At 46.1% G+C, this 21,882-nt stretch overlaps 3 protein-coding genes across 5 annotated transcripts; 1 reads left to right on the top strand and 2 right to left on the bottom strand.

The window, feature by feature from the left end:
- Positions 1–555: 555 nt before the first annotated feature.
- Positions 556–3,564, top strand: DYNLT5 (dynein light chain Tctex-type family member 5). The gene is made up of 3 exons (XM_052666924.1): positions 556–652; positions 716–840; positions 2,248–3,564. The coding sequence occupies exons 1-3, from the start codon at positions 556–558 to the stop codon at positions 2,449–2,451; spliced, it is 426 nt and encodes a 141-aa protein (XP_052522884.1). The 3' UTR covers positions 2,452–3,564.
- Positions 3,523–5,231, bottom strand: INSL5 (insulin like 5). Of its 2 annotated transcripts, none has more exons than XM_052666926.1 (2): positions 4,786–5,231; positions 3,523–3,831 (listed from the first exon to the last, which is right to left on the bottom strand). In XM_052666926.1, the coding sequence occupies exons 1-2, from the start codon at positions 4,958–4,960 to the stop codon at positions 3,587–3,589; spliced, it is 420 nt and encodes a 139-aa protein (XP_052522886.1). In that variant the 5' UTR covers positions 4,961–5,231; the 3' UTR covers positions 3,523–3,586. The 2 variants fall into 2 exon arrangements, with proteins under 2 accessions (XP_052522886.1, XP_052522885.1); XM_052666925.1 differs by having other exon boundaries at positions 3,523–3,834; positions 4,786–5,202.
- A 1,078-nt stretch (positions 5,232–6,309) lies between these two features.
- DNAI4 (dynein axonemal intermediate chain 4) lies at positions 6,310–21,856 on the bottom strand. 2 transcript variants are annotated; one of them, XM_052666879.1, is made up of 17 exons: positions 21,786–21,856; positions 21,307–21,439; positions 19,876–20,066; positions 17,703–17,812; positions 17,366–17,522; positions 16,573–16,712; positions 15,708–15,860; positions 15,171–15,362; positions 14,095–14,345; positions 12,977–13,063; positions 11,504–11,655; positions 10,758–10,915; positions 10,449–10,570; positions 9,648–9,746; positions 8,775–9,001; positions 8,068–8,221; positions 6,310–7,182 (listed from the first exon to the last, which is right to left on the bottom strand). In XM_052666879.1, exons 1-17 carry the CDS (start codon positions 21,818–21,820, stop codon positions 7,129–7,131), a joined length of 2,415 nt encoding a protein of 804 aa, XP_052522839.1. In that variant the 5' UTR covers positions 21,821–21,856; the 3' UTR covers positions 6,310–7,128. The 2 variants fall into 2 exon arrangements, with proteins under 2 accessions (XP_052522839.1, XP_052522838.1); XM_052666878.1 differs by lacking the exons at positions 21,307–21,439; positions 21,786–21,856 and having other exon boundaries at positions 6,310–6,478; positions 7,113–7,182; positions 19,876–20,027.
- Positions 21,857–21,882: the final 26 nt, after the last annotated feature.

Raw genomic sequence — 21,882 nt, 5'->3', positions numbered from 1 at the left:
TGCAGTGCTTGTGGGGATACATGGGGGCAATGGGGGCATGCAGTGCTTGTGGGATCACATGGGGGCAGTGGGGGCATGCAGTGCTTGTGGGATCACATGGGGGCAATGGGGGCATGCAGGGCTTGTGGGGATACATGGGGGCAATGGGGGCACACAGTGCTTGTGGGATCACATGGGGGCAATGGGGGCATGCAGTGCTTGTGGGGATACATGGGGGCAATGGGGGCATGCAGTGCTTGTGGGATCACATGGGGGCAATGGGGGCATGCAGTGCTTGTGGGGATACATGGGGGCAGTGGGGGCATCTAGGGGCCAGCGGGGGCTGTGGGTACACACGAGGGCCACGGCTTCAAATACACGCAAGGTCTGGGAAGACCCTTGTAGGCAACGGGGATCCAGCACGGCTCTGTGCCGAACATGAAGACCAAGCGGCGTGGCCGCAGGGACGGACGGGGAGCCGCGGGGGGATGGCAGAGGGGCGGGCTGCGGCTGCCGGCGGTGTCTGGGCGGCGCTGCCCTCCGTTTCCCCTCGGCCTCCCCTCCGCCGCTGCCGGGATGCGGCGCGTCTCGGGCTGCTCGCCGCTCTCCTCCCGTCGGCCCAGCGCCTCCCGGGCCGAGCAGCGCGGCGGGGCCGGCACGCATCCCGCTGCGGGTAGGGGCCCGCGGTGCGGGGAAGGCGCGGGAGGCGTCGCTGCTCACTGTTCCCTCCCTCCAGGTCCCCCCGAACGATTCCCGGTGGCGGCGGTGGACGCCATCCTGAAGGCCGTGCTGGAGGGCTGCCTGCGGGAGCGGCGCTACGAGCCGGGGCCGTGCCGGGAGATGGCCGCGACCGTCAGCGAGGTGCGCTGAGCCGTGGGGCCGCGGTCCCGCTGGGTGGTCGAGGTTCCCCGGGAGCGGCCGTGCGGTGTTTTGCCGCCTGCGTTGGTGGAGAGGGGCGGGAGGTCGCCGCTTCGCTGCGCGGTGGCTCGTGTGTGTGTGTGTGAGCGCCGGGTGGGACGAGAGCGCTGCTGCCCCTGCGCCGTGCCTGGGTTGGAAGGACGTGGCGGATGTTCTTCACCCAGAGGCAGCGAGACCCCAGCAGTGCCCAGAGCTGCGGGTGTCCCGTCCGCGGCCGTGGGCAGCTGCAGCTGGAGGAGTCACCCAGCCCTCACGTGGGGTTTTGTATCCCCTTCCAGCCCAGCCATGCTGGGATCACAGCATCACAGAATTGTAGGGGTTGGAAGGGACCTCCAGAGATCATCGAGTCCAACCCCCTGCCAAAGCAGGTTCCCCACAGCAGGTCGCACAGGTCGGCATCCAGGCAAGTCTTGAATATCTCCAGAGCAGGAGACTCCACCACCTCCCTGGGCAGCCTGTTCCAGTGCTCCTCACCTCACTGTAAAGAAGTTCTTGCGCACATTGGTGCAGAACTTCCTATGCTGCAGTTTCTGGCCGTTTCCCCTTGTCCTGTCTCCACTCACCACTGAAAAGAGTCCGGCCTCACCATTCTGCCCCCCACACCTTAGATACTGATAGACCTGGATCAGATCCCCTCTCAGTCTTCTTTTCTCAAGGCTGAACAGACCCAGTTCACTCAGCCTTTCTTCATAGGAGAGATGCTCCAGGCCCCTCACCATCTTGTGGCCCTCCGCTGGACTCTTTCCAAGAGATCCTTGTCCTTTTTGTACTGGGGAGCCCAGAACTGGACGCAGTGCTCCACATTCTGTGGTTTTGTGCTGCTGTCCTGAGCCTTCAGCTTTACAGCTGGTTTGGCCCTGGAGCTCGGCAGCGCAGGACGAGCAGAGCTGCCTGTCAGTGTGAATGCCCACAGGGAAGTGACCTCATCAAGAACACTGCCCACCTGCGGTGTCTTCTTGATTAATGTCTGCCCTTGTGTTCCTGTAGTGAAGCAGAGAGCCGTGCCTGCTCTTAGCAATGGAAGTGTTGGTTCTCACGCGCTCACTGCCTCAAAACCAATGAGTTTGAACTGCTGCAGGGTGCCCAGAGAGGCAGTTGTGCCCCAGCCCTGCACACACCCAAGGTAAGGGATGGGGCTCTGAGCACCTGGTGGAGCTGTGGGTGTCCCTGCCATGAGCAGATGGCCTTTGAGGGTCCCTTCCAACTCAAACAGTTCTATGGTTGTCATCAGGACTGTCACAAGGGCTGAGCAGTGCCGTGCTGGCAGTCTCCATCCCAGAACACCCCGTTGCTGAGCACCCCCTGCGCAGAGCTCACCGGGTGAGTCCCAGCACAGCCTCTCTCCTGCAGGTGATCAAAGCTCGGGTGAAGGACCTGGTGCTGCCGAGGTACAAAATCGTTGTGGTGACACACATTGGGCAGCTGAACGGGCAGGGCATGCAGATCGGCAGCAGGTGCCTGTGGGATCCCACCACGGATACGTTTTCATCCTATGTCTTCCAAAACACTTCGCTGTTCGCTCTTGCAACTGTCTATGCTGTCTATTTTGAGTAGCGAGGTCGCAGCTTTCAGCAGCAGGAGAAATGAATTTCAGTCTGACTCCTGTTGCTGAGAGCAGCAGTGAAGGACCAAGGCAGCATTCAGCTGCTCAGAAGCGTGGTTCCCCTGAGCTATCATTGTATTCCCCACGGCTTTCCCTGGTTAGTGATTTTCTGTAGGATGCAATTTTGCACCTTTAGCTGCTTTCAGCACTGGGTGTCCCTGTAAAGCTTTTTCTCCTTGAATTTCCTGTGAGCTTCTGATCCCTCAAGAAATCAGAATGGTTTTTAGAAGGCAAAACAAATGCGTTTGGAACCGATCCACACGATGGGGCAGCTCAGCCCTGGCCCCGTGCAATCACTGCCCTGCTCATGCAGGGTGCCATTGTGTGGCCATGCAGAAGGCAGAGAGTTTTCTTGGAGATGGCTGGCTGTCCCATCGTTTTCCAAATCAAGTGCCTTTAAATGAATCATGTTTGGATTATACTGATCTGACATGTCTGGCCCCTTTTATTTAAGGTGTCTGAGTGAAGTGAAAAAATTAAAAAAGAAATGGTCTTTCTCAGCTGCTACCTCCCCATAGACAACAGGAGAAATGCATCTCTCTGAGCTCAGAAATATATTTCCCATCTGTCCAGTTGCAAATTGACTGCCCACTGGGCAGGGTGTCAGGTAAATGGGAAATAAATCATGACTCCTCCTGTGTGTTTTGAGGACAGACAGCGGGGTCACTGTGTTACCTGCTGCAGCACTTCCCCTGCTGTGCTGCCCTGCACAGAGCATGTGCTCGGTGCTGCTCTCGTTTTGGTACCAGCAGGTGCTTGTTGCTACCCCTGTCTCACCGTTGATGCCCACGTCCAAAAGCTGCTCTTGGATTTTTGTGGAACGCACACAGTAGCTTGCTGTGTTACAGCTTCTTATGTGCAAAGACAGGAGGTAGATGGGAGGACTCACTTCTAAAATGGCAATGCTAAAACACTGCAATACTTTGTAGAATGGCAACAAACCCACCCGAGTTGTCACTGCAGCTCCTACCGCTCAGCCTTTGCCCCTGCGCATAAAGAATAAAAGAATACAAGAACTGTGCTTTATGTCATGATTGTTTTAATACCTTCAAGCAACGGCCTGCGACCTGCCCAGCAGCGGCTGCGTTAGCACAGCAGGCTGATGTCCCTCTCACTGCAGCCGACGCTGCAGCAGGACGTGGTGAGCAGTTTGGCCACCTCGCGCTTCTTGAGCACGGCCACCTTCCTGCTGCGCTTCACGTCGCGCTCCTCCTGGGCTCTGTCCTCCTGGCTCTGCTCATCAGCAGCCCCCAGCCCCTGTGCTGCGAATGGGGAGGGCTCCCAGGAACCGCCGCTCTCCTGGGACGAGGACAGGGAGCTCTCGCTGCTCTCTGCTGCATAGAACAGAAGCTGACGGTTAGAAGTCGTGCCTCTCAGCCTGCTGCTGCTCTACGTCCCTCAGAGGATGGAACTGGAACAGCTGGTGGTTTCCTGGAACACGGGCATGCTAACAAATCCAGCACCCAAACTGCTGGATGTTCACTTGTGCTTCTAGTGATGTGCATTCTATACACGGCGGTATATCTGGGCACAAACTCCTGGAGTTCATACAGCTACAGGGGCTTCATTCAGCAGCGGTGCTTCCTGCTCTCTGGTAGCACATTGCATTGATGGCATTGGTTTTTCTGTTGAAAGCTGCTGCTACAACAGTATTGTCTAAACAGGCAGACGTTATTGCACGGAAAATGTGGGAAGCCCCTGCTCCTGTCATCTGCCTCATGTATCTTCTCTTTTCTCTAGTCATTGTAATCAGAGCACAGATCTCCAGCAGTGCACGCAATAGCTGAGTACACAACAGCGTGGGAAGGTTATTGCAGATTACACGTCTCACATTCTATGTTCTTAATCCTAATATTCTCAAATTGTTCATGTATTTTCTGGATTAAAGTGGGAAAGAGATGTGTGCTGCTCGAGCTGGAGGTGGAACACGTGCCAACTGCAGCAAGGCTTCCGTGTGACACGTCCGTATCATAGCACAGGGCTGTCCTGCCATAACCTTGGACCTAGCTCACAGTTCCTTGCAATGACTTATGGCACCTTTTCCATTCAGCAAAACAGCATGTGGAGCTAAGAAAGGAAGCCATGAGGAAACCCAGAGCACATATTCACATACATGAAGCTGTGCTGCTGTGCTGCTGTGCTTGGGATGCACCTCCCAGCTCAGCACCTGCTGCTACTTTGCTCCTCCTGAGCCCCCTCACAATCAGGCACACCCAGCACTGGGGTGAGCCTGTCGTGCATTAGTTGATAACGGGGTGATAGGTCATGCATTAATTAGTACTCACCAAACAGGTACTGGTAATTAGCCAGATCCCTCTTCCACCGGGAGCCGCCACAGGTGAAGACGATGGCTCTGACAAAGTCTCTCCCACAGAGCTTCACAGCATTGCCCTCCCCTTCAGCTCTGTGCAGCACAGCCAGCAGGCAGAGCGCAGCCAGGGCCAACAGTGTGCTCCTCATGCTGGGTTTTGGGGCTGGAAGGGCAGTGAAGGAGTGCTGTGTGGGGCTGAGGTGGGGAATGCTGCTGGGAGCTCCTGTTTATAGGGGTGGCCCATCCGCTCCACTGGGCAGCAGCTCGCTGCAGGGTGAGCTCATGTTTGCCAGAACCAATTGTGTTTGTGGTGATGTTTGAAGTGCCTCGGGGGTTTGTTTGGGTGTTAAAGACATCTTAGGACTGTGTAACTGCTTTACAGTAGGAATACTTGTAGCATAACATGTTTATAGGAAACGGGCTTACATCAGTGCTGTTAATGCATACGTGCTGCAAAAATGTTTATGATGTGTTTTGTAGGTAATGGGTTTCATCTCCATGCGCTTCCCTTGCAGCCCGTTGCCACCATGTGATGTGGGGCCTTGCTCTGTCTGTGATCCCAAATAAAGATGGGAATTGACTTCTTCCATGGGCCCATCTGCTTCGTCCTCCTGCTGAGCATCCCCTCGTGCTGCTGGCAGCTGTGCGTCGTACTTCAGAGCAGGCTGAGAGCCAGGCAGCCCCTGTGCTGTGCAGGCAGAGCTGGGCAGAAGGGCGTTGTGTGCTGAGCACGTGGGGCTTTGAGCACAGTGAGTTTGCTGTAGCAAGCTGTGGAGATGCTGTTGCTGTTCCACACCCTGCACCCACAGCAATTTGCTTTGCAGTTGTCTATGGACAGAGGGCCTTACTCAAAAGATACAGAGAAGAGGGGCAACGGCACTGGGAAAGCACAGAACAGCTAAGGATCAGCATCCTGCCAGCCTTTTCCTACTGATAAGTATCTGAAAGCCTGAGTGGAGCAGCTCTGGGACTCGAGGTCAGTGGATCAGTTGTGCTATCGGAGCGGCCCAGCCCTGCCTGGATGTTGTTGGCTACTGTTGCTGTAAACTCTGATTAAAAAAAATATCCTGCAATAAAATGCCTCAAAGAGAAAATTGGGCAATTATGAGGTCAGAAATTCCGTATTTAAGAGCAAAACGTATGATCCTTAGCACTTCCTAGCACCACGAGTGTTTTTCCAGCCCCGTAATGTTACAGTTAATTAGTTTACACGATGTGCAGGGTGAGTTATGGTGTGCTACAGCCTTGAAAGCTCATTTTTTACCAGTAGCATCGGTAAACAGTCATAACCAGTGGTAAAAAATACACAGCATGCTTTGATCAGGTTTGTAATAGTGATTAACGCGTGATTCACCTTAATGGATGTCTTTTGTTGAAACGCACAGATTCGTTTTATGCCCACCCTGGAAAAGTAAGCGTGGATGTTGGTTGTAAAATGCACAGAATGCAGAGGGAAAGTGCGTGGTAATGCATCCCAAATGATCTGTAACTTCAGTGATGTGTTTAAACGTTGGGCATTTATTGTGAGGCTAATGAGAAAATCTGGATGCTCTGTGCATGTAAAATATACGTTTAGCCACGTAGTTCTTCCAGGAGCAGCTATTGCATGTGTCTGCTGAGGGCAGAGCACTGCACGGAGCTCCTATGATGGGGGACCTCTTCTGTGGCTGTAAGATAGAAGAGCTGCAGGTTATGTCCTCAGCCTACCCGTGTCTTTCAGTGGAGAGGTCTCTAGAAGCAGAGATCTGCCTTCTAAAGCTGCAGAAGTCCATTTAAATTGTGGCGTTGTTCAAATTGGTCAGGTTGAAAAAGCTGGTCTCTAATTCTTCCTGGCTGGGGCAGTCTGGATGCTATCAAAGCTCAGCTTTCAAACTCAGTTGTAGTTTTGGGGAGGGCAGACAAGAAGGACCTGATGAGAAGTCCATTCGTTTGCTGTGTAATTTCACAAGGGGAGAAATGGATGGCAAGCAGCCATACTCCAGGACTTAAGATGGACTTAGGGTGCATGCTGGTTCCTGATGAAGTAGCCAATACAGGAGGTGATTTGGGGCATTTCTGTTGTGTTTGTGTGGGGTTTTTTTTGAGTAACCCAAGGAGAAAAGCCTTTAATGGGGCCTTTCTATGAGCTCATCTGTGCACTGGTACGACAGGCTGACCATCCAACAAGGGGGACTTCCTGTGGAAAATTTCAAGCATTTCAAAGGTGTCTCTAACCAGTATGGTTTCAAATCTAAAAGCTAATGAATTAAAAGCACTGAACAGTTTGTGATAATGCTAAAAAAAACCTTTCCTACTGTTTACCAGGTGAGAAGTGCAATCATTTAGCTACTGGAAATAGAGCTGGACCGATTACATCACTCAAGGCATCAACCTGTAAAACAAGAGGTGAGAAAAAGAAACTCAGAAGTGATTTTAAGAAGTACAGGTCCTATTTTATGAACTGGGAATGCAAGGCCAGTAAGGCAAAGCTGAAAGGACCAAGTTCATTAGGCTCCAGAACCTCGTTTGGGGCTCCAGCTCAGGCACAGATAGATCCTGCAGGGGGGATCAACCTGCTTTTCTGTGCAATGGACCATGCAAGGAAGGCCCAGGGGAGCTTTGGTGTAAAACAGCACTGATTTATGCTTGCCAGTGTTTGGTGGGAGTAAAAGCAGACACAGGGGGTTCACAGCTGATTTCAGTCAGTTGCTGACAGTGTTTTGCAGTGGCAGGAGAGGAAGAGAACCTAGTTGAAATGCAGTGAAATGGAGATAGCTTTACTTCTTCCTCTCCTGCCCAGAGAGCAACTCAAGAGGATTAGTAGTGGCTTCTGAAGCAGTGAGGGTAATGCAGGGCCACCAACGCTGGTGGGTTTGCCGACGCCGTTGAGCTGAGGCTGTCGTGCTGGTGGCCAGGAGAGGGCATTTCGCCCCTACCTCGCCAGCAGGGAACGGCATCCTGCTGGTCCGCTGCCCTTGCCTTTGTGTGGGGCTGTGCCTCCCACCCCGGCCCTCCCAGCTGCAGATGTGGGGAGCCTCTGTGCAGTCGGCTGAAAGCTGAAGTTTGAAGTTGACTGACCTGTTCCTTCTGTTGACGTTTCTGTCAGCATGGCATGCAGAAGAGCAGAAATCCTGTCAGTTTTTAATCTGGTCACCTACCTGTATCCGATCATGCCTACTAGCTACATTTTCAACTAAGTTCTGTAACAGCAGCCCCCGTCTGGAGAGGTACCAGATGTCAGATTTGAGGACCGCTGCCTCTTCCCAAGGAGTCGTACCTCGGCGCTGCTGGAAGCAGCCAGGTCCTGCAGCTCAAACACACTGACTTCTCCTCTGCTGTCTCCCACCAGAAGGCAGTCGGTGTTCTTAGCAAAGAGTACAGATGTGAATTTGGCTTCTGGGTCGGCGGAGCGAGTGATCACAGGGTCCAAGCTGCAAGTACATGTGTGAGTGATGGTAAGGGTAAAATTGCATCTGCCTGGAGCGTACTATTGCTTACAGTCTGGGGGTAATACAGGCTTGGAAATGTCACATATTTTGCATTTTATTCTCTAGATTGGCTCCAAAAGCAATAAGTGAGGCAGTGTGTTGTTTTTCTATCAGAACAAAAATCCCAGCTGGAACTAAGCAGATATTCTGGTTGCCTAAAATCTGTCCTGTTGCCTGATATTGGGGGTGTGCTTCAATATTTTTATAATATGACTGAATTGCTTTGTGCTCCCATGGGGCTCAGTGGGCTTCCTGCTCCACTGCTTTCTTTACACAGTCATTACTAATAAACAGTCCAAGCTGGCAGTAGTACCAGGCTGTGGGTTAACAACAAGTAATGAGCATTGGAAAATGTAATACTTGTATCGATGGTTAAGCAAGCAGATGACAGGGAGTTGTATGATCTGATGACAATACTGATTAAGCAGAAATGTTTAGTCTCTGTGCTTTTAAATCTACTATTTCAGGATCTTCTTTGAGACAATCAATTACTTACATGCTGGTGCTAAGGTCCCAAATTTCTACTCTGCTTTCACTAGCTGCTGCAAATGTGAAGGCTGATTTTGGAGACCACATAATGTCATGAACAACAGTAGTGGTGGAACTGAAAGTTAAAATGGGTGTCTGCGAGTTCTGGTGCCATAAAATAACGCTCCAGTCCACAGAGCAGCTCAGGAACGTGTCTGTGGTGAACGGATTCCAAGCGACTTTGTACACAGGGCCCTGGGTGTTTGGGAAGAAACAAAACAGAACTTGGTGTCAGTCTAGAGCTACAGCCTGGAGATGGGTTTTAACAGTGCTCTCTTCTCACTGAGCTTTCACGGAAACCCCTCGCTGTCCTCTGACCTCAACAGCAAAAGCAGCACTGTTTTATGGGTACCCATAGGAAATTAGAATGCAGCCAATATGGTAAGGCAGGAGAGGAAGAAAGCATTCAGCTGACTGCCCCTTCCTGAGCTGATGCTGTAAGGACAGCTTCCTGCATGGAGCACGGGCTTGCAAAAAAGGGAGGTGCTGTGCTGTCGAAGTTCTGCTACCTCCCCACCCCTCAGAGATAAAGCTGTTTAACTCTTGTTTCCAGGACAATCAGATTACTGGTTGTTCTCTTTAAATAATGCCAGAACTAAAGCTTTACAACAGTTTATACTAGAAGCTTTAATACATTACTTTAAAAAAAAAAAAAGCTTCTAATGTAGAAAGTAATCCTGTAAGTAGATGCTGCTTTTTGCTATGGGGACTCATTCCTAATGTAAGAAAAGAAGTTTAGGTTTCTTTTGTTGCAAGAGTTTTGTTTAGGAAATAAAAGAAGCCATTATACTGGTGAAGTTAATTGAATGCTGTTTCTGCTGTCATTACTTCTTTCACTCACCTTATGTCCTCTGTACGTCTTTAGGAACTGCTTGTTGCATGAACGAGAGCACTTGTGAATAAGACCCTCCTCTGTTCCAGCCAGATAAAGATTAGTGTCCTGAAATAAAGGTAAAATAACCTAAGTAAAGGTAAATTAACCTATCTCTCACTTCTACAAAAGTATGTAAAGAACTGTGTGAGTTTGGGCAGTGGTGGCACTCTGCAGAGCTCAGGTGGAGGTGGTAGGATGCTGTGGTTTGGGCTGCCTGTGTGTGTTGCAGAGATGGACATGCAGTGGGTCCAGAGGAGCCAGGGTCAGATTTAGTGCGTGTGTTGTCCATCTGTGCAGAACAAGAGGCTGCAATTTGTGATTCCTGAAAACCTTTGTGTGACTTACATGGATGAATGGATGAATTTTTCAAATGCTCTGTGCACAATTAAAGGAAATCATCTGGATTATTAGGAGAGGCAGAGACATCAGAGTGCTAGACTCAGGAGATGTTCAACAGCTGAATTCTACCCGGCTTGACCCACGCAGAGGAAAGCTGCCCTAGGATCTGGCCCAAAGCAAATGTGAGTAATGTGGCTGAAACAATATAGCTGTTCACATGCAGGGATGAGCTTCTTTGTTTCCATATCATCCCTTTTGGATCAAACTGTTACTAATTAAGAAGCAATTTGTTTCAAAACCAAGTCGCCTTTAAATAGCAGTGCCGAATGCAGGCTAGTGCATGTTCAGGTAGCTCCAAAGGAGGCTCTGACCTCTGCTGCGTGGTTTCTCTGGAAAGCACTTCAGCCAGGATGGACTTTGTGAGCCTACCTTTGGATGGAAGTCAAAGCATATCCCAGCTGCCCACTGGGATATCAGAGCTTTGCTTTTCCCTTCTTTCTCAGCTGGTAAGTTTTTCCTCTTGCTTCTCGTTCGCTTTATTTTCATCAGATCTGTGCAATTAACAAGAGTTTTGGTCAAACAGGTATGAGTTATTCATAGCACCATCACATGCTTCAGTGGAATTCTCAACAAGCTCTGAAATGTTTTGTATATGATAACTATGTGCCAAGATCATCACGTGCAATAGAAGAAGTAATTGTAATTTCAGGTATTAGCTCTGTGCAGGGAAATGCTTACCAATGCAACCCAGTCCCTCCTGGATGAGCCACTGGGTTATGCGGCCATCTGCTGAGATGGAGATTAATCTCTCCCTCTTGGGACCTCCTATTGTGCCTGTGTCCCACTCCACCCACTTCAGTTGCCATACAGGACCTTTGTGTTTAGCTGAACATTCCCTGGGATGAAAAATGCAGAGAGAAACCACGTATCAACAAAGGCCAGACAATACTTCTGAAAAATAACTGATTTCCTGTTTTGTATTGGATGATAAGTGTTATGACAAATGCTATTCAGCTTTCCTAGAAACATAGAAATGTACACATCTCCTAACGTGCTGTTTACAATAGGACATATTTGTTTTATCAAACATGTTTTATATTCAGTTCTGAGTGCTTATAAAGGAATTTCTAGCCAGAACTAGAAAATAATGACACAAGTTGGAAATAAAAAAAAAATTATGCAACATCAGTGAGCATTCACAAGCCTCTAGTGAGAGCTGTTATCACAGAACCACAGCATGGCCTGGGTTGCAAAGGAGCACAACGCTCATCAGTTCCAACCCCTGCTGTGTGCAGGTCACCAACCAGCAGCCCAGGCTGCCCAGAGCCACATCCAGCCTGGCCTTGGATGCCTGCAGGGATGGGGCATCCACAGCCTCCTTGTGCAATCTGTATTAGTCACACAGCAAAAAAGAAATAATGAATATTTGCAGCTGAGAAGCTAAGATGTGACTGAGGTGAAATGACAGAGCATTGTAACCTTACCCACTGTGGAATTCTGTAGTGGAGTCAGAACTCTGCACGTTGTAGACCACAATGATACCACTGTACATCCCAACTGCTAAAAGGTTCGGGATTGCCATAGAAAAATCCAGTGCAGTAACACCATGCTCACAATGGAAAATACGCTCTGGCCACTGGCAGATAGAGAAACACAAGAACATTTTTTAGTTAGTTTCTTAATTTGTCTTCTGAACGTGGGATACTGAACTGCTCTGTAGAGCTGGAAACCCAAGCACTGGTGGCCAGAGTGGGTGCCTCTAAACAGAAATTGGAGGCTACGTCCTGAGTGGTTCAGTTTATTATTTCTTGCTGTAACTGATAAAGTTAGGGGGAAAAGTGAGGACTCTGCAGCAATGTGGCACTGTAAAGCGAGTTACACAAGCCCATTCCAAACCAACTAACTAAAAATCAAGTTCTCTTCAGATTCAGTGATAGGAGTACAGTGCCACTTTGGAAAGTTCCTCCAATCATGTTCTGTCTTGCAACTGGAAGGCAAGTGCCTTGCTAATTACAGTAATTTAGCTGAAGATACCATTTAATTGCTTTAGGTAAACCGTAAAACACAATTTTCATGTTATTTTTCCATCTTGCCAAAGAACCGATTCTGCTCTGCTGTAATGTGAAACCCTTGAAGCCACTGAGCTCCTGAGAAGGGAGACAGTGAGGTGCTGGTTTGCAAAGCACCGTGTTTCAGTGTGTGCACCAGCTCTTACTCCTTCATTGTAGGCACTTGAGGACAACATTAAATGTTTCATTTATTTTTTTTTCTTTGCTCTGATGTAGGATTTTGTTGTACAACAGAAAAGGGATTGGAAAGGATAATCCTGAAATTTAAAATACAGATGTATCGTAATCAGAATTTACAAACACCGACCAAATGGTTTGTAGGGTTAGAAAAACAAGCAGTAAATTGATTTTCTTGCATTTGTTGTGCCCGGGTCTTTCCCAGTCTACTACAAAAATCTTTTCAGAAAGGTCTGCACACCTGGATCTACCCATAATAATAATAAATCTGATTTACAGGCTTGGGCAGGTGGCTCTAGGGGTTGAAAATGGGATGTAGAGGGCTGCGTTGTTAACTGGCCTGAAATAGACTGGTATTACCTGAGAGCTGCAACCATCTGTTAGTTGTTTGGTAGCTTACATACAATGAGTGCAGGTCGTGCAAACAGACACCCATGTTGCAGAGCCTCCAGCACCTCTGTTGGCACTGTCAGCTGAGAGGACAGACAGGCATAGGAGCTAAACCCCATCCTGCAGGCACACAGCTAAGCACTGCAGGCAAAATGGTTTTCCAGAATGGTGTGGTTTGGGCTCCCAGATTCAGCTTTACTTGCCACTTCTTTGGTTTTGGTCTTTGTGGGTTTTTTTTAAGGGGGAAATGAATGAAGCAGAAACAGTACAACAGAAAAATGCACAGAAGAAGAAAGAAGACAAAATCAGGGCTTCTGTTACCATTGGGTTCTTCAGGGACCAGCAGCATGCCAAGCCTTCCTTCTGTTCTTTAAAATCAAACGCTCCATAACCAACAGCTAGAAGATCCTAGAACCACAGATGAACAGACAATCACAGTTTAACTTCACGTGCAGCTATACATTTTTAAAAGGCAGCTTTCTGCAAACAGTGGCTTTGAGTACAAGGCTTGGAAATGTGTTCATGTTCTACACGAGTAGAAAAGAATTTCTAGAGAAGTGGAAATTGGTTGAACAAAAACTGTAATCGTGGTCACTATCAGTTTGCCACATTTCACCTCCCTATGGCCATTTTAAAAACATCCCTTGCTAATGGTGAATATACAATATTCTATGACCTTAAATGTGCAGTCTGTAATAGGATGTCACAGCAACTGCACTCCTCTTTCCCACTGCTAGCTATAGAAGGATGGTAGCCTCAAACTTAACTTTCAGTTGTTGATGATAGGGTCTAATAAATCTAATTCACTCCTTTCCATAAGGGGGACTAAAGAAACAGCAGCAAGACTTCAGTCTTCAGCTCCATTCAAATATTATTTTTTTTCCTACTTGAAAGCCAGTTGGTGAAGCCAGCACTTAAAAAGCAGGCATTTCTTTGCTCTGAAATTCTAAGACTGTAGTATCTAAGGGTGTCCAACTCTACACCAGATCCTTAGATGTTATATTAACCTTGTGACATGGTCATAATTTTCTCTTTCTTTCTTCAGAGCAATCTTAGTGGATTTATGTTTCTCATCATTCCCTGCTTTTTACCTTTCTTCTGCACGTTATTTTTGTTGTGGCCATAACAGAAAAAGTTTCAATTTCAGCTTCCCATCCAGACAAGGTTTATTCTCTTTATGCTGTAAACACAGGGCAAACACCTGTGATGTATGGGGGACCAATTAAAGCTGCTGTGATACGCTTATAGCAGAAACCTGTCCAGCCTTGGGAATAAGGCAGCAATTCTGTTACATGCAAGGATGAAATGCAAGTGTTGTGATGCAAACACTGACTGGGGATGTGTGCAAAAATATGTATAAAAAAAAAATCAGGAGTTCATTTACATTGAAAATTATGTAGACATTTTACAAACAGCTTGGAAGTGATTTGTTAGCTCACCAGGTTTACTTTGCTCCAAGCCATGCTGCTCACATTGTGCTGGTGAGTTAAGTCACATCTATAGGACCACAGTTGTTCCAAAGTGGGAGGTACCATTTCATCTGAGGTTTTATTTAGCTCTGATAGAATTGATGGGTCACTAAGCATTTCCTTCTGCTCTTCCTTATCCATCTCTTCCTTGTCATGCTCTTCCTGCTCAGCTTCTTTTATGGCAGCTGATGTGCTGCCAGCCCCCAATGCAACAACAGGATCTAAAATGCATAGTAGAGTAGAATCTGAGTAGTAACACTTCATTTAGTTAACTCCAGTTGTTCACATCAGAAGAAAATTTGCACTTTCAGCAAGGAAGAAAAAAAAGAAAAGAAAAAAAGAACAGAAAAAAAAGAAAGAAAATAGATGGAAGAATTGAGGAATTAAGACAACTTTACTACTAAAAGAGTGGCTAAGGTGGCAATAGGGACAAAGAAGATATCAGTTATGTTCAAGACATTTCAAGTTCTTTCACAGCTCTCTATGCCATGGAAAGGTATGAAACAGTAAAAGCAGTCTGGTTTCTTCAGATAGTTTATATATATATTGAAACTCCTGTAAAAGGTGCAGCTAAGTACTACTTAGCTGTTGGGCCCAGGTAATGCCTCTTACAGACTTCAGTGACTGCACTTTGTTGCACACCTAACAGGCTGAATCTTCTGTTTACTTTTTGTCTAGGTTGCTTACTTTAAAAATAACAATAAGGCATTACAGTGCAACAAATGCTTGGAGAAATAGCTGACTTGATCTGAATCTCAGCTGCCAGGAAATGGTTCTGATTGATATTTTGAGTAGGTCTCAGCTGCAATAAGGGAAATGAGCCAGCTCAGAATTCACGAATTCAGTTCTTCTGCCAAGTGTTGTAGGGACGCCTGTTACAGAGAGCATAAAGCTGCTCCATTCAGGCTAACGTCTCATAAACTCTTGTGTCTGTTTTTTAAATGGCAGGTCAGCTGTGAAGACCTTCAATGAGAGAGAGATTTCCTTGATTCTCAATAGTTTACAAAGCCTTGTGATGAAAACAGGGTTGCCGGTAAGAAACTAACCGGTAAGGACAGGAAACTGTCGATAAGCTGCGAGTTTGGGTTGAAAAATATTCTCCATCAGAATCCTCTCCATGAAAAATAAATGCTGCTGAAAGTTTTCTGATCTTAACGTAGCTTCTGTGTGGCATTTCTCCTCCTCGTGGACTCTGGCAAGACCAGCACTTTCCAAAATAGTCGTAGGAGTTATGCTGCCTGACAACAGATAAGATCAGATAGTATGGCTTTAATGTGATACTACTATGCAGATAAAACTCAGAAGGAAAAGGTGTCTCATGCTCCCTCTCTCCCCCCCCCAAAAAAAAAGCATAGAAATATCCATCATTACCAAAACAATACTTATTGTTCAAATAATCAATATGATGAGATACTTCTGGATTCTTCACACAATTTATGTCTTGCTACTGTCCAAAGTAACTTAGTATCATCCAGTTTTGTCACTTTCTGTCTTTGCTGAAGATCGGTTATGAAAATGTATGCTATGCACCGTTTAGAAGGATGAAAAAGCTGAAAAAATGTAAACTTCCCAAAAAATGTTACCTCTTTCAGCAGCTGCAGGTGTAGCCTCGTCTTTAGTCATATCAGAGGTGCTCTTCTTCTCAGCTTGGGCTCTGCTGCCTTCTGCTTTGGAGGTAGGTTCTACTTGCGATGTGTTAAAAGAATCGTACAAGTCCCAGGTAGTGACCACTATCCCTAGGAATGAGTTACACCACGTTATTTAAGCCCCTTGTGCCTGCAGGTTGTTATCAAGAACTGCAGCTGAGCAAAGATTTACTTTTTATGCTGTACACCCGAGTGTTTGGCAGAGGGGCTTCAAAACTGAGTCAGGCAGCAACCTTGTCTGTGTGTGACTGGCTCTTCAAACGCGGGTTGGAATGAGCCCTGCTGGTGCTGAAGGCACACAAAAGGGGAAGATACATTTTCAGACCAGATTACTATTTATTTTACTTCCCCTTTTGATGTATTGTCTTCTTTCCAACTCTTTTTCTAGTAAAGAACACAAAAATGTTTGGAATAGCATTCCCCATAGTTTTCTTTGGCCTCCCATATAAAGTGAGGCAAATCTCAGTACCCATATCCACAACCTTGATATTCCTGTACGATTGTCTTAGAGCCTTGAGCTGGAACATTTTGTTGCATTTTACCGTGAGGCTTCCACAACTTTCTGCTTCCCTCAGGATTTTAAACGTCAGAACAAAGGTTCTCTTCTTTGCATTATGGCAAATAGAAACAGAAACTGAAAAGTTAGGGGAGAGGAAAGGGAAGCTATATCCTTTTATATTTCAAGAGCGTAGCATAAACAAAATGGCATAAAACCCAACTGGCAAGGGAACTGTGTTGTAAATGGGAGACTGCTTTGATTTACTACCCTTTCCTGGATAGTTCCTACATGGTCAGAGTTTACCTTTGTCTTCCATGATGATTTTGTCACATTGTACTTCCTTGTTCTTTGCGGCTCCATTGATGGTTTGCATTGTTTTCTCTACAAAGCGATCGTTACCAGGTCTGTTTTTGCAAACGTCAACATACATCTTATTACGCTCCCTTGAAAAGAAAGCAGGTGGATATTAACTTCATGAAAAACATTTTCATTCTTCTCAAATCACGTAACCATCAGTTGAACAGAAAACTACGCTCCATGTCATGTGTTAACTGCTAGGGGCTTTTTGTGTGTGTCTGGGGATTTTGTTTCATCCCACACATCATTTTTCAGCAGCTGCTTCTCACCCTGTGACGCTGTTCTAGAACAGAAAAGCAGAGAGGGGCTTTAGTAAAAATCCCCACTCCAAATAATTTTGGTCTTTGTTGGAATTTGGTTCGTTGGAAATTTGTGACTCTCATCACTTAGAAGTGAAGGGCGGTGCATCCAAAAGACAAAAAGAAATCAGTAAGTTTCCATTTCATCCAGCACTCAGGACTGTAGGAATGGTCAGTGGGAACAGTGGGGCTTATTGTATTCTCTGAGTTTTAATATCCTGACAGCAGACATGGATTACACCAGACCTTAATCCACCAGCAGTGTGCTGCACCGTCCATTCCCATACAGCCCAGTATGGCTGCAGACACATATGAGTGGCAAACTGGAGCAGCCAGAACACCAAACCCATCTGCAAGCTGCCTGTTGGGTCCCTGTGGTCAGGAGAAGTTCGGTTTGCTGAGCATTCAATATGCATGTATGCAATTGCAAGTATACATACAGAACTCTTGCAGCATCTTCTGATTCTACAGACACCACAACAGGTGGCAAGTCCAACATCCAGAGAGTTTCTGTCTCTGTGAGATAAATATCCACTCTCTTGTCTAAGTCTTCTTCTGTCACTTGTTCTTTTATCTCCTCTCGCCTCACCTGTACATCTGACAAGTTATAGGAGGTTAACAAGTGAGACTTCTGCTCTCAGTTCAAAAGAAGGCAAATTAACTCTGGAGGTACCATAATAAACAGGAGCCAGAACCTGTGAGGCCCTGGGTGCCTCACAAATCTCAGTGCTCCAAAGAAGAGTTCAAATCTATAATTATACAGTGTATGTTCCTTACCAGGTGAGCTAACAGCTGTGTCTTGGAGAGATCCAGGTGCTGCTATCCCATCTAGCATGGACTCTGTTATTGACATGGTAGATTTAGAAATTCTGCTGCTTTCAGAGGTCCTTCAATAACAAAGAAATAAGTTGAAATGGTACATGAGAGTCCAGATGCCAGTTAGCAAAGCGCTACGAAAACAACAGTGTTATCAGGATAAAGCACAGAGGACTTTGTGATAGCATGTACAGGAATGCTTGCTTTGTAAAAGAAGTCGTAGAAGGTTTTGCAAAGAAAATAATGAAAGGGATGGAAAAAGACTTAAAGAGGAAGAATTCATCCAACAGCATATCCTGGGGCATTAAATAGCTGCTGAAAAGAGGCTGTTGAGTTCTCAGATTCATTCTTTGCATGTAATAATGTGATGTGCTGGTTACCTGCTGAGTGATACCACGTACATACGGAGAGCACAGTTTCCACTGGAATTAAGATCCCTCGGGGCTTTGCGTGTGTTGAAATGCACAAGAAACTCATTTCAAGGGATCAGCTTGTTAAAAAAAAAAATAGATAATGTTCACAGAGAGGATGGCTGTGATAATAACCAGAAGGAAAACTCAAGACTGATGTAGAGTTGGGTGGTTTTTGAAGCGGATTTCCACAAAAGCCAACTGCGAGCAATTATAATTATACAAGGGGCATTTGATGTGACATCTTTTAGAGTTGTATTAATCCTAAGGTAAAATCAATTCATTTGTCTCTTAAAAGAGAGCTCATCTCCAGAAAGGTGGTCTTTTTTAATTTACCATCTATTTTTAAGCCATTTTTGTGTGTATTGGCCCCTGCTCAATATCCCTGTCTCTGGGATTATCTCTCACAATAAGCTGCCATAGGGAGCGTGACAAAAAGTGTTTTGCTCAGAAATTGCAATGGCATTAACTTTGCCAAAGGAAAGAGTAAATAATACTTGTTTTTGTTTAACTTGAGGGATTTTTCCAGTGCTGACTTGACTTGTCTTTTTAGTCTGTGTGACTAAATACATTGTGCCTCCTCTCCACTAAACGTGAATGTGTGCACACCATCTGATAAAGTAATGTCATTCACTGCTGTTCATTTTTAAACTAATTGGTTTTTACCTTCCTTCACATAAATTACCTGAATTTGTCACCCAGAAGATAAACCTTGTTTATTCCCTCTGTACTGAAGGTTTGGCTCCACTAAGTAATGAAACATGTCGTTTAGCAGCTGTAACTCAAGAGTTTTGAAATAGATACATATGTGTACACAGAGGTAACTTATTAAATTAATTTAAAAGAGATCATTCTAATTATGCTAGCCATATTTTGAATACCTGAACTGACAAAATCAGAGCTCTAAAACGGGGTTGTTGCTACTTCAGAAGTACCACAGACAGGCAAAATAGTGTAAACAGCTCTGTAACTTGTCAGTGAAACCAGATCTTACGTTTCCAGAGCATTTTTCTATGCCCACAGCCAAACACACGTTGACAAATTGCAATTTTTGAAAAGATAAGTGTGAGGAAAGCAGAGTATTTGAAATAGCCATGGCAATACAGTGAAGAGCTGCAAATGCCCCTTCTCAGCTTTATCTTCTTGCTCAGAGAACTGGAACACAACCGTCCTTGTTTTTGAGATGGTGCTTTGTCACGTACTTACAAATAGGTTCTAATCTGTGTTTGCAGCCCTAGCCCTTACAAAACCTATAGAGTGTAGGTCTGCATTTTTGTACTGTGACCGTCTCTAAAAACAGTCCATTCTGCAATGTTACACAGAAGAATGTGCATTAGGAAGGAGAATTTGAACACAGCCAGAAATATTACAGCAGCATGTGGCACAGTGTGCTTTCAACTGCATGTATTAGCATGTCAGCAGGTAGTTCTTGCACAGAATCAGTCTCAGTCACAAGTAATGATAAATTCCACTTGTTCTGTTTGTTACTACGCCTCAAATTTCAGAGGATGACTATGACAGGTGTGTATTCTAGAAACACAGAACTAGCATTGCACCATTATTCTATCTCTTAGATAGAGATAGATAGCTAGAATAGATAGATAGACAGCATAGATAGCATAGATAGAACAGATAGATAGAGTAGATAGCAGAGCAGATGTGTGACCGCTGCAGGACAGGCGTCTGTGATAGGGGAGTTAAGAGACAGCAATTAATGGACTAACCTTGAGTGTGGGGCTGCAGAACTACCCTCCTCCTCTGATGTCTGATACATGGAAAAAGGGAGAAAAACTGATCCTGTGGCCCTCGAGGAATCGCTCAGTGCCAGGAGCTTGCTTTGTTTGGATGCAGCAGGTTTTGGATCTGGATGGAAGAGCGGATGGGGTGTCACATCCTTTCCTTCATCATCAAAAACCTGAAGAAATATTTAAATAATAATAGCAATGTCACTGTCTTCTCAAAGCAAATGGCAGTTATGAGACATGCAACATTTTGTCTTATCTTGAACCAAAAGAAGACCCCGATCCAGGCAGCACACGGAGGTATTCACCCTCCTTGACAGAACAGGCATCCCTGTTGTGCAAGTGGTGCCTAATATACACCACCAGTGTGAGCAAAGAGGGGTCGATCCCCACTTTCCCTTTAGGATTCAGACTTTAAAAGATTCTCATCTGTGCTTGGGTCTTCTTTGGAGCTGTCTTTACAGAAATGATGCAAAATATCTGAAAAGATCTGTGACCATCCCACTGTCTGAGACACTTCCTCTTGTTCGTCCCTGTTCTCTTTCCTGACTTACTTATCCTGTGACTACCAAGAGTGCCTCATTGACCATAACAATTAGTATCAAATTAGCAGAAGAGCAAAAGCAACTAGAGAAACAGCCATGTGTCTTTTTTGTATGATACTGCCCAAAATATCATTTTACTCTGACATTCAGTATGATTTTTAAACAGAACTCTGAGCTAATGTTATGAGAATCTTCTGTTTTTCAGGTAAAGGCATGCAAATGCTACAGCCAACATCTCATTTAGATTTGAAAGCAAGTAGTTCTTAAATTAGGAGCACTGTTACCTTAAATTGCTTAACTTCAAATCAACACATTCTAAATTGTGAAAAAGAACATTGTACTGTGCCCAGACAATTTTTTTTTTTTTCAAATAACTTACTTTAAAATTGTGTTTTTCTTAACTCAAATGGAAGGTATGGTTGGCTTATCTCACTAACTTCTGGAAGGCTCTCAAGACAGTTGCTCACCCCATAAAAACAGAAGAAGAACACCACTACTAAAAAGTAAAAAAAAAAAAAAAAAAAGCAAACCAAGGCAAACTGTGTCAGTCTGTGGGTTTTTAAACCATGGAGAAACAAGTGTGCCTAACCGCTTTGTTTTTGTTCTTGTAGATCAGTTTTGGACACTGATGCTGTGGGTGTCCCTATTCATGGCAGAGAAGTGGGACCAAATGGCCTTTAAAGGCACCTTCCAACTCAAACATTTCTGTGATTCTACGCTTGTCATTTCAGTCTGGACTGAGCTCTTGGATCTTCTTCCTTCTCCACAGCTCTTTAGTTCCAGCTGCACCTCTGCTTTCCTCTTCCCTCTCCTCACAGCTTTTAGACTCCACAGAAAACTCCCACTGAAGTGTTATGCAGCCTCTCACCCTCACATCGTGCTGCCTGTGCTCCTGGGCCGCCTTCTGCACAGCTGTGCCCGTGGAGGTGGGGACATGGCTGTGGCCTGAGATGCTCGCCTGCTTTCGGCTGCCAAAGGTGATCCTCAATTTTTGTCTCACTCTGAAACCAGAAGTGGTTTCAAATCACAAAATACAATCAACATTATACAAAAACTACCTATGCTTTAATTTTCATTTAAAATTGAATTCTTCTCTATCATTGTTCAGGATGATATAGTAAAGGGACACGAAACAGCAAAGGAATAACGTAGCTCCTTCAGAAGAACTCCACTTGGCTTCTAAGGAGGCTTTTTCAGTGGTGGACAGGGCTGGGGGAAACTACGGTAAAGCAGAAGTGTCAAAGGCGTTATGCTGCAGTCTGGGGCTGAAATAGCAAACGGGAACCGAGGAGCAGCTGAGACCCGTCCCGAGATCTCTCCTCCGGGGCGCCGCGGCCGCGCACTCACACAGATAACCGCCGCGCTCCGTCCGGGCCCGGCATGGCGGCGCTGCTCGGAGGGGGCAGCGCGTCGCGCGGTAACCAGGGCAACGCGCCCCAAAGAC

Source organism: Tympanuchus pallidicinctus, unplaced genomic scaffold (genome assembly GCF_026119805.1).
Source record: "Tympanuchus pallidicinctus isolate F22 unplaced genomic scaffold, pur_lepc_1.0 scaffold7, whole genome shotgun sequence".
Classification (NCBI taxonomy): domain Eukaryota; kingdom Metazoa; phylum Chordata; class Aves; order Galliformes; family Phasianidae; genus Tympanuchus; species Tympanuchus pallidicinctus.
Note: the sequence above shows the minus strand (reverse complement) of the source record. Positions and strands in the feature narration are given on the sequence as shown.

What these genes read in the sequence shown, in the direction of transcription:
- DNAI4 (XM_052666879.1), bottom strand. Translation starts at nt 21,820, where the DNA reads ATGCCGGGCCCGGACGGAGCGCGGCGGTTATCTGT. An exon ending in GGAGCGCGGCGGTTATCTGT is followed by an intron (nt 21,440 to 21,785) that starts GTGAGTGCGCGG and finishes TTCTGGTTTCAG; the next exon opens with AGTGAGACAAAAATTGAGGA. An exon ending in ACCTGCAGCTGCTGAAAGAG is followed by an intron (nt 15,363 to 15,707) that starts GTAACATTTTTT and finishes ATCTGTTGTCAG; the next exon opens with GCAGCATAACTCCTACGACT.
- DYNLT5 (XM_052666924.1), top strand. Translation starts at nt 556, where the DNA reads ATGCGGCGCGTCTCGGGCTGCTCGCCGCTCTCCTCCCGTCGGCCCAGC. An exon ending in CGGCACGCATCCCGCTGCGG is followed by an intron (nt 653 to 715) that starts GTAGGGGCCCGC and finishes CCCTCCCTCCAG; the next exon opens with GTCCCCCCGAACGATTCCCG. An exon ending in TGGCCGCGACCGTCAGCGAG is followed by an intron (nt 841 to 2,247) that starts GTGCGCTGAGCC and finishes TCTCTCCTGCAG; the next exon opens with GTGATCAAAGCTCGGGTGAA.
- INSL5 (XM_052666925.1), bottom strand. Translation starts at nt 4,960, where the DNA reads ATGAGGAGCACACTGTTGGCCCTGGCTGCGCTCTGCCTGCTGGCTGTG. An exon ending in TAATTACCAGTACCTGTTTG is followed by an intron (nt 3,835 to 4,785) that starts GTGAGTACTAAT and finishes TGTTCTATGCAG; the next exon opens with CAGAGAGCAGCGAGAGCTCC.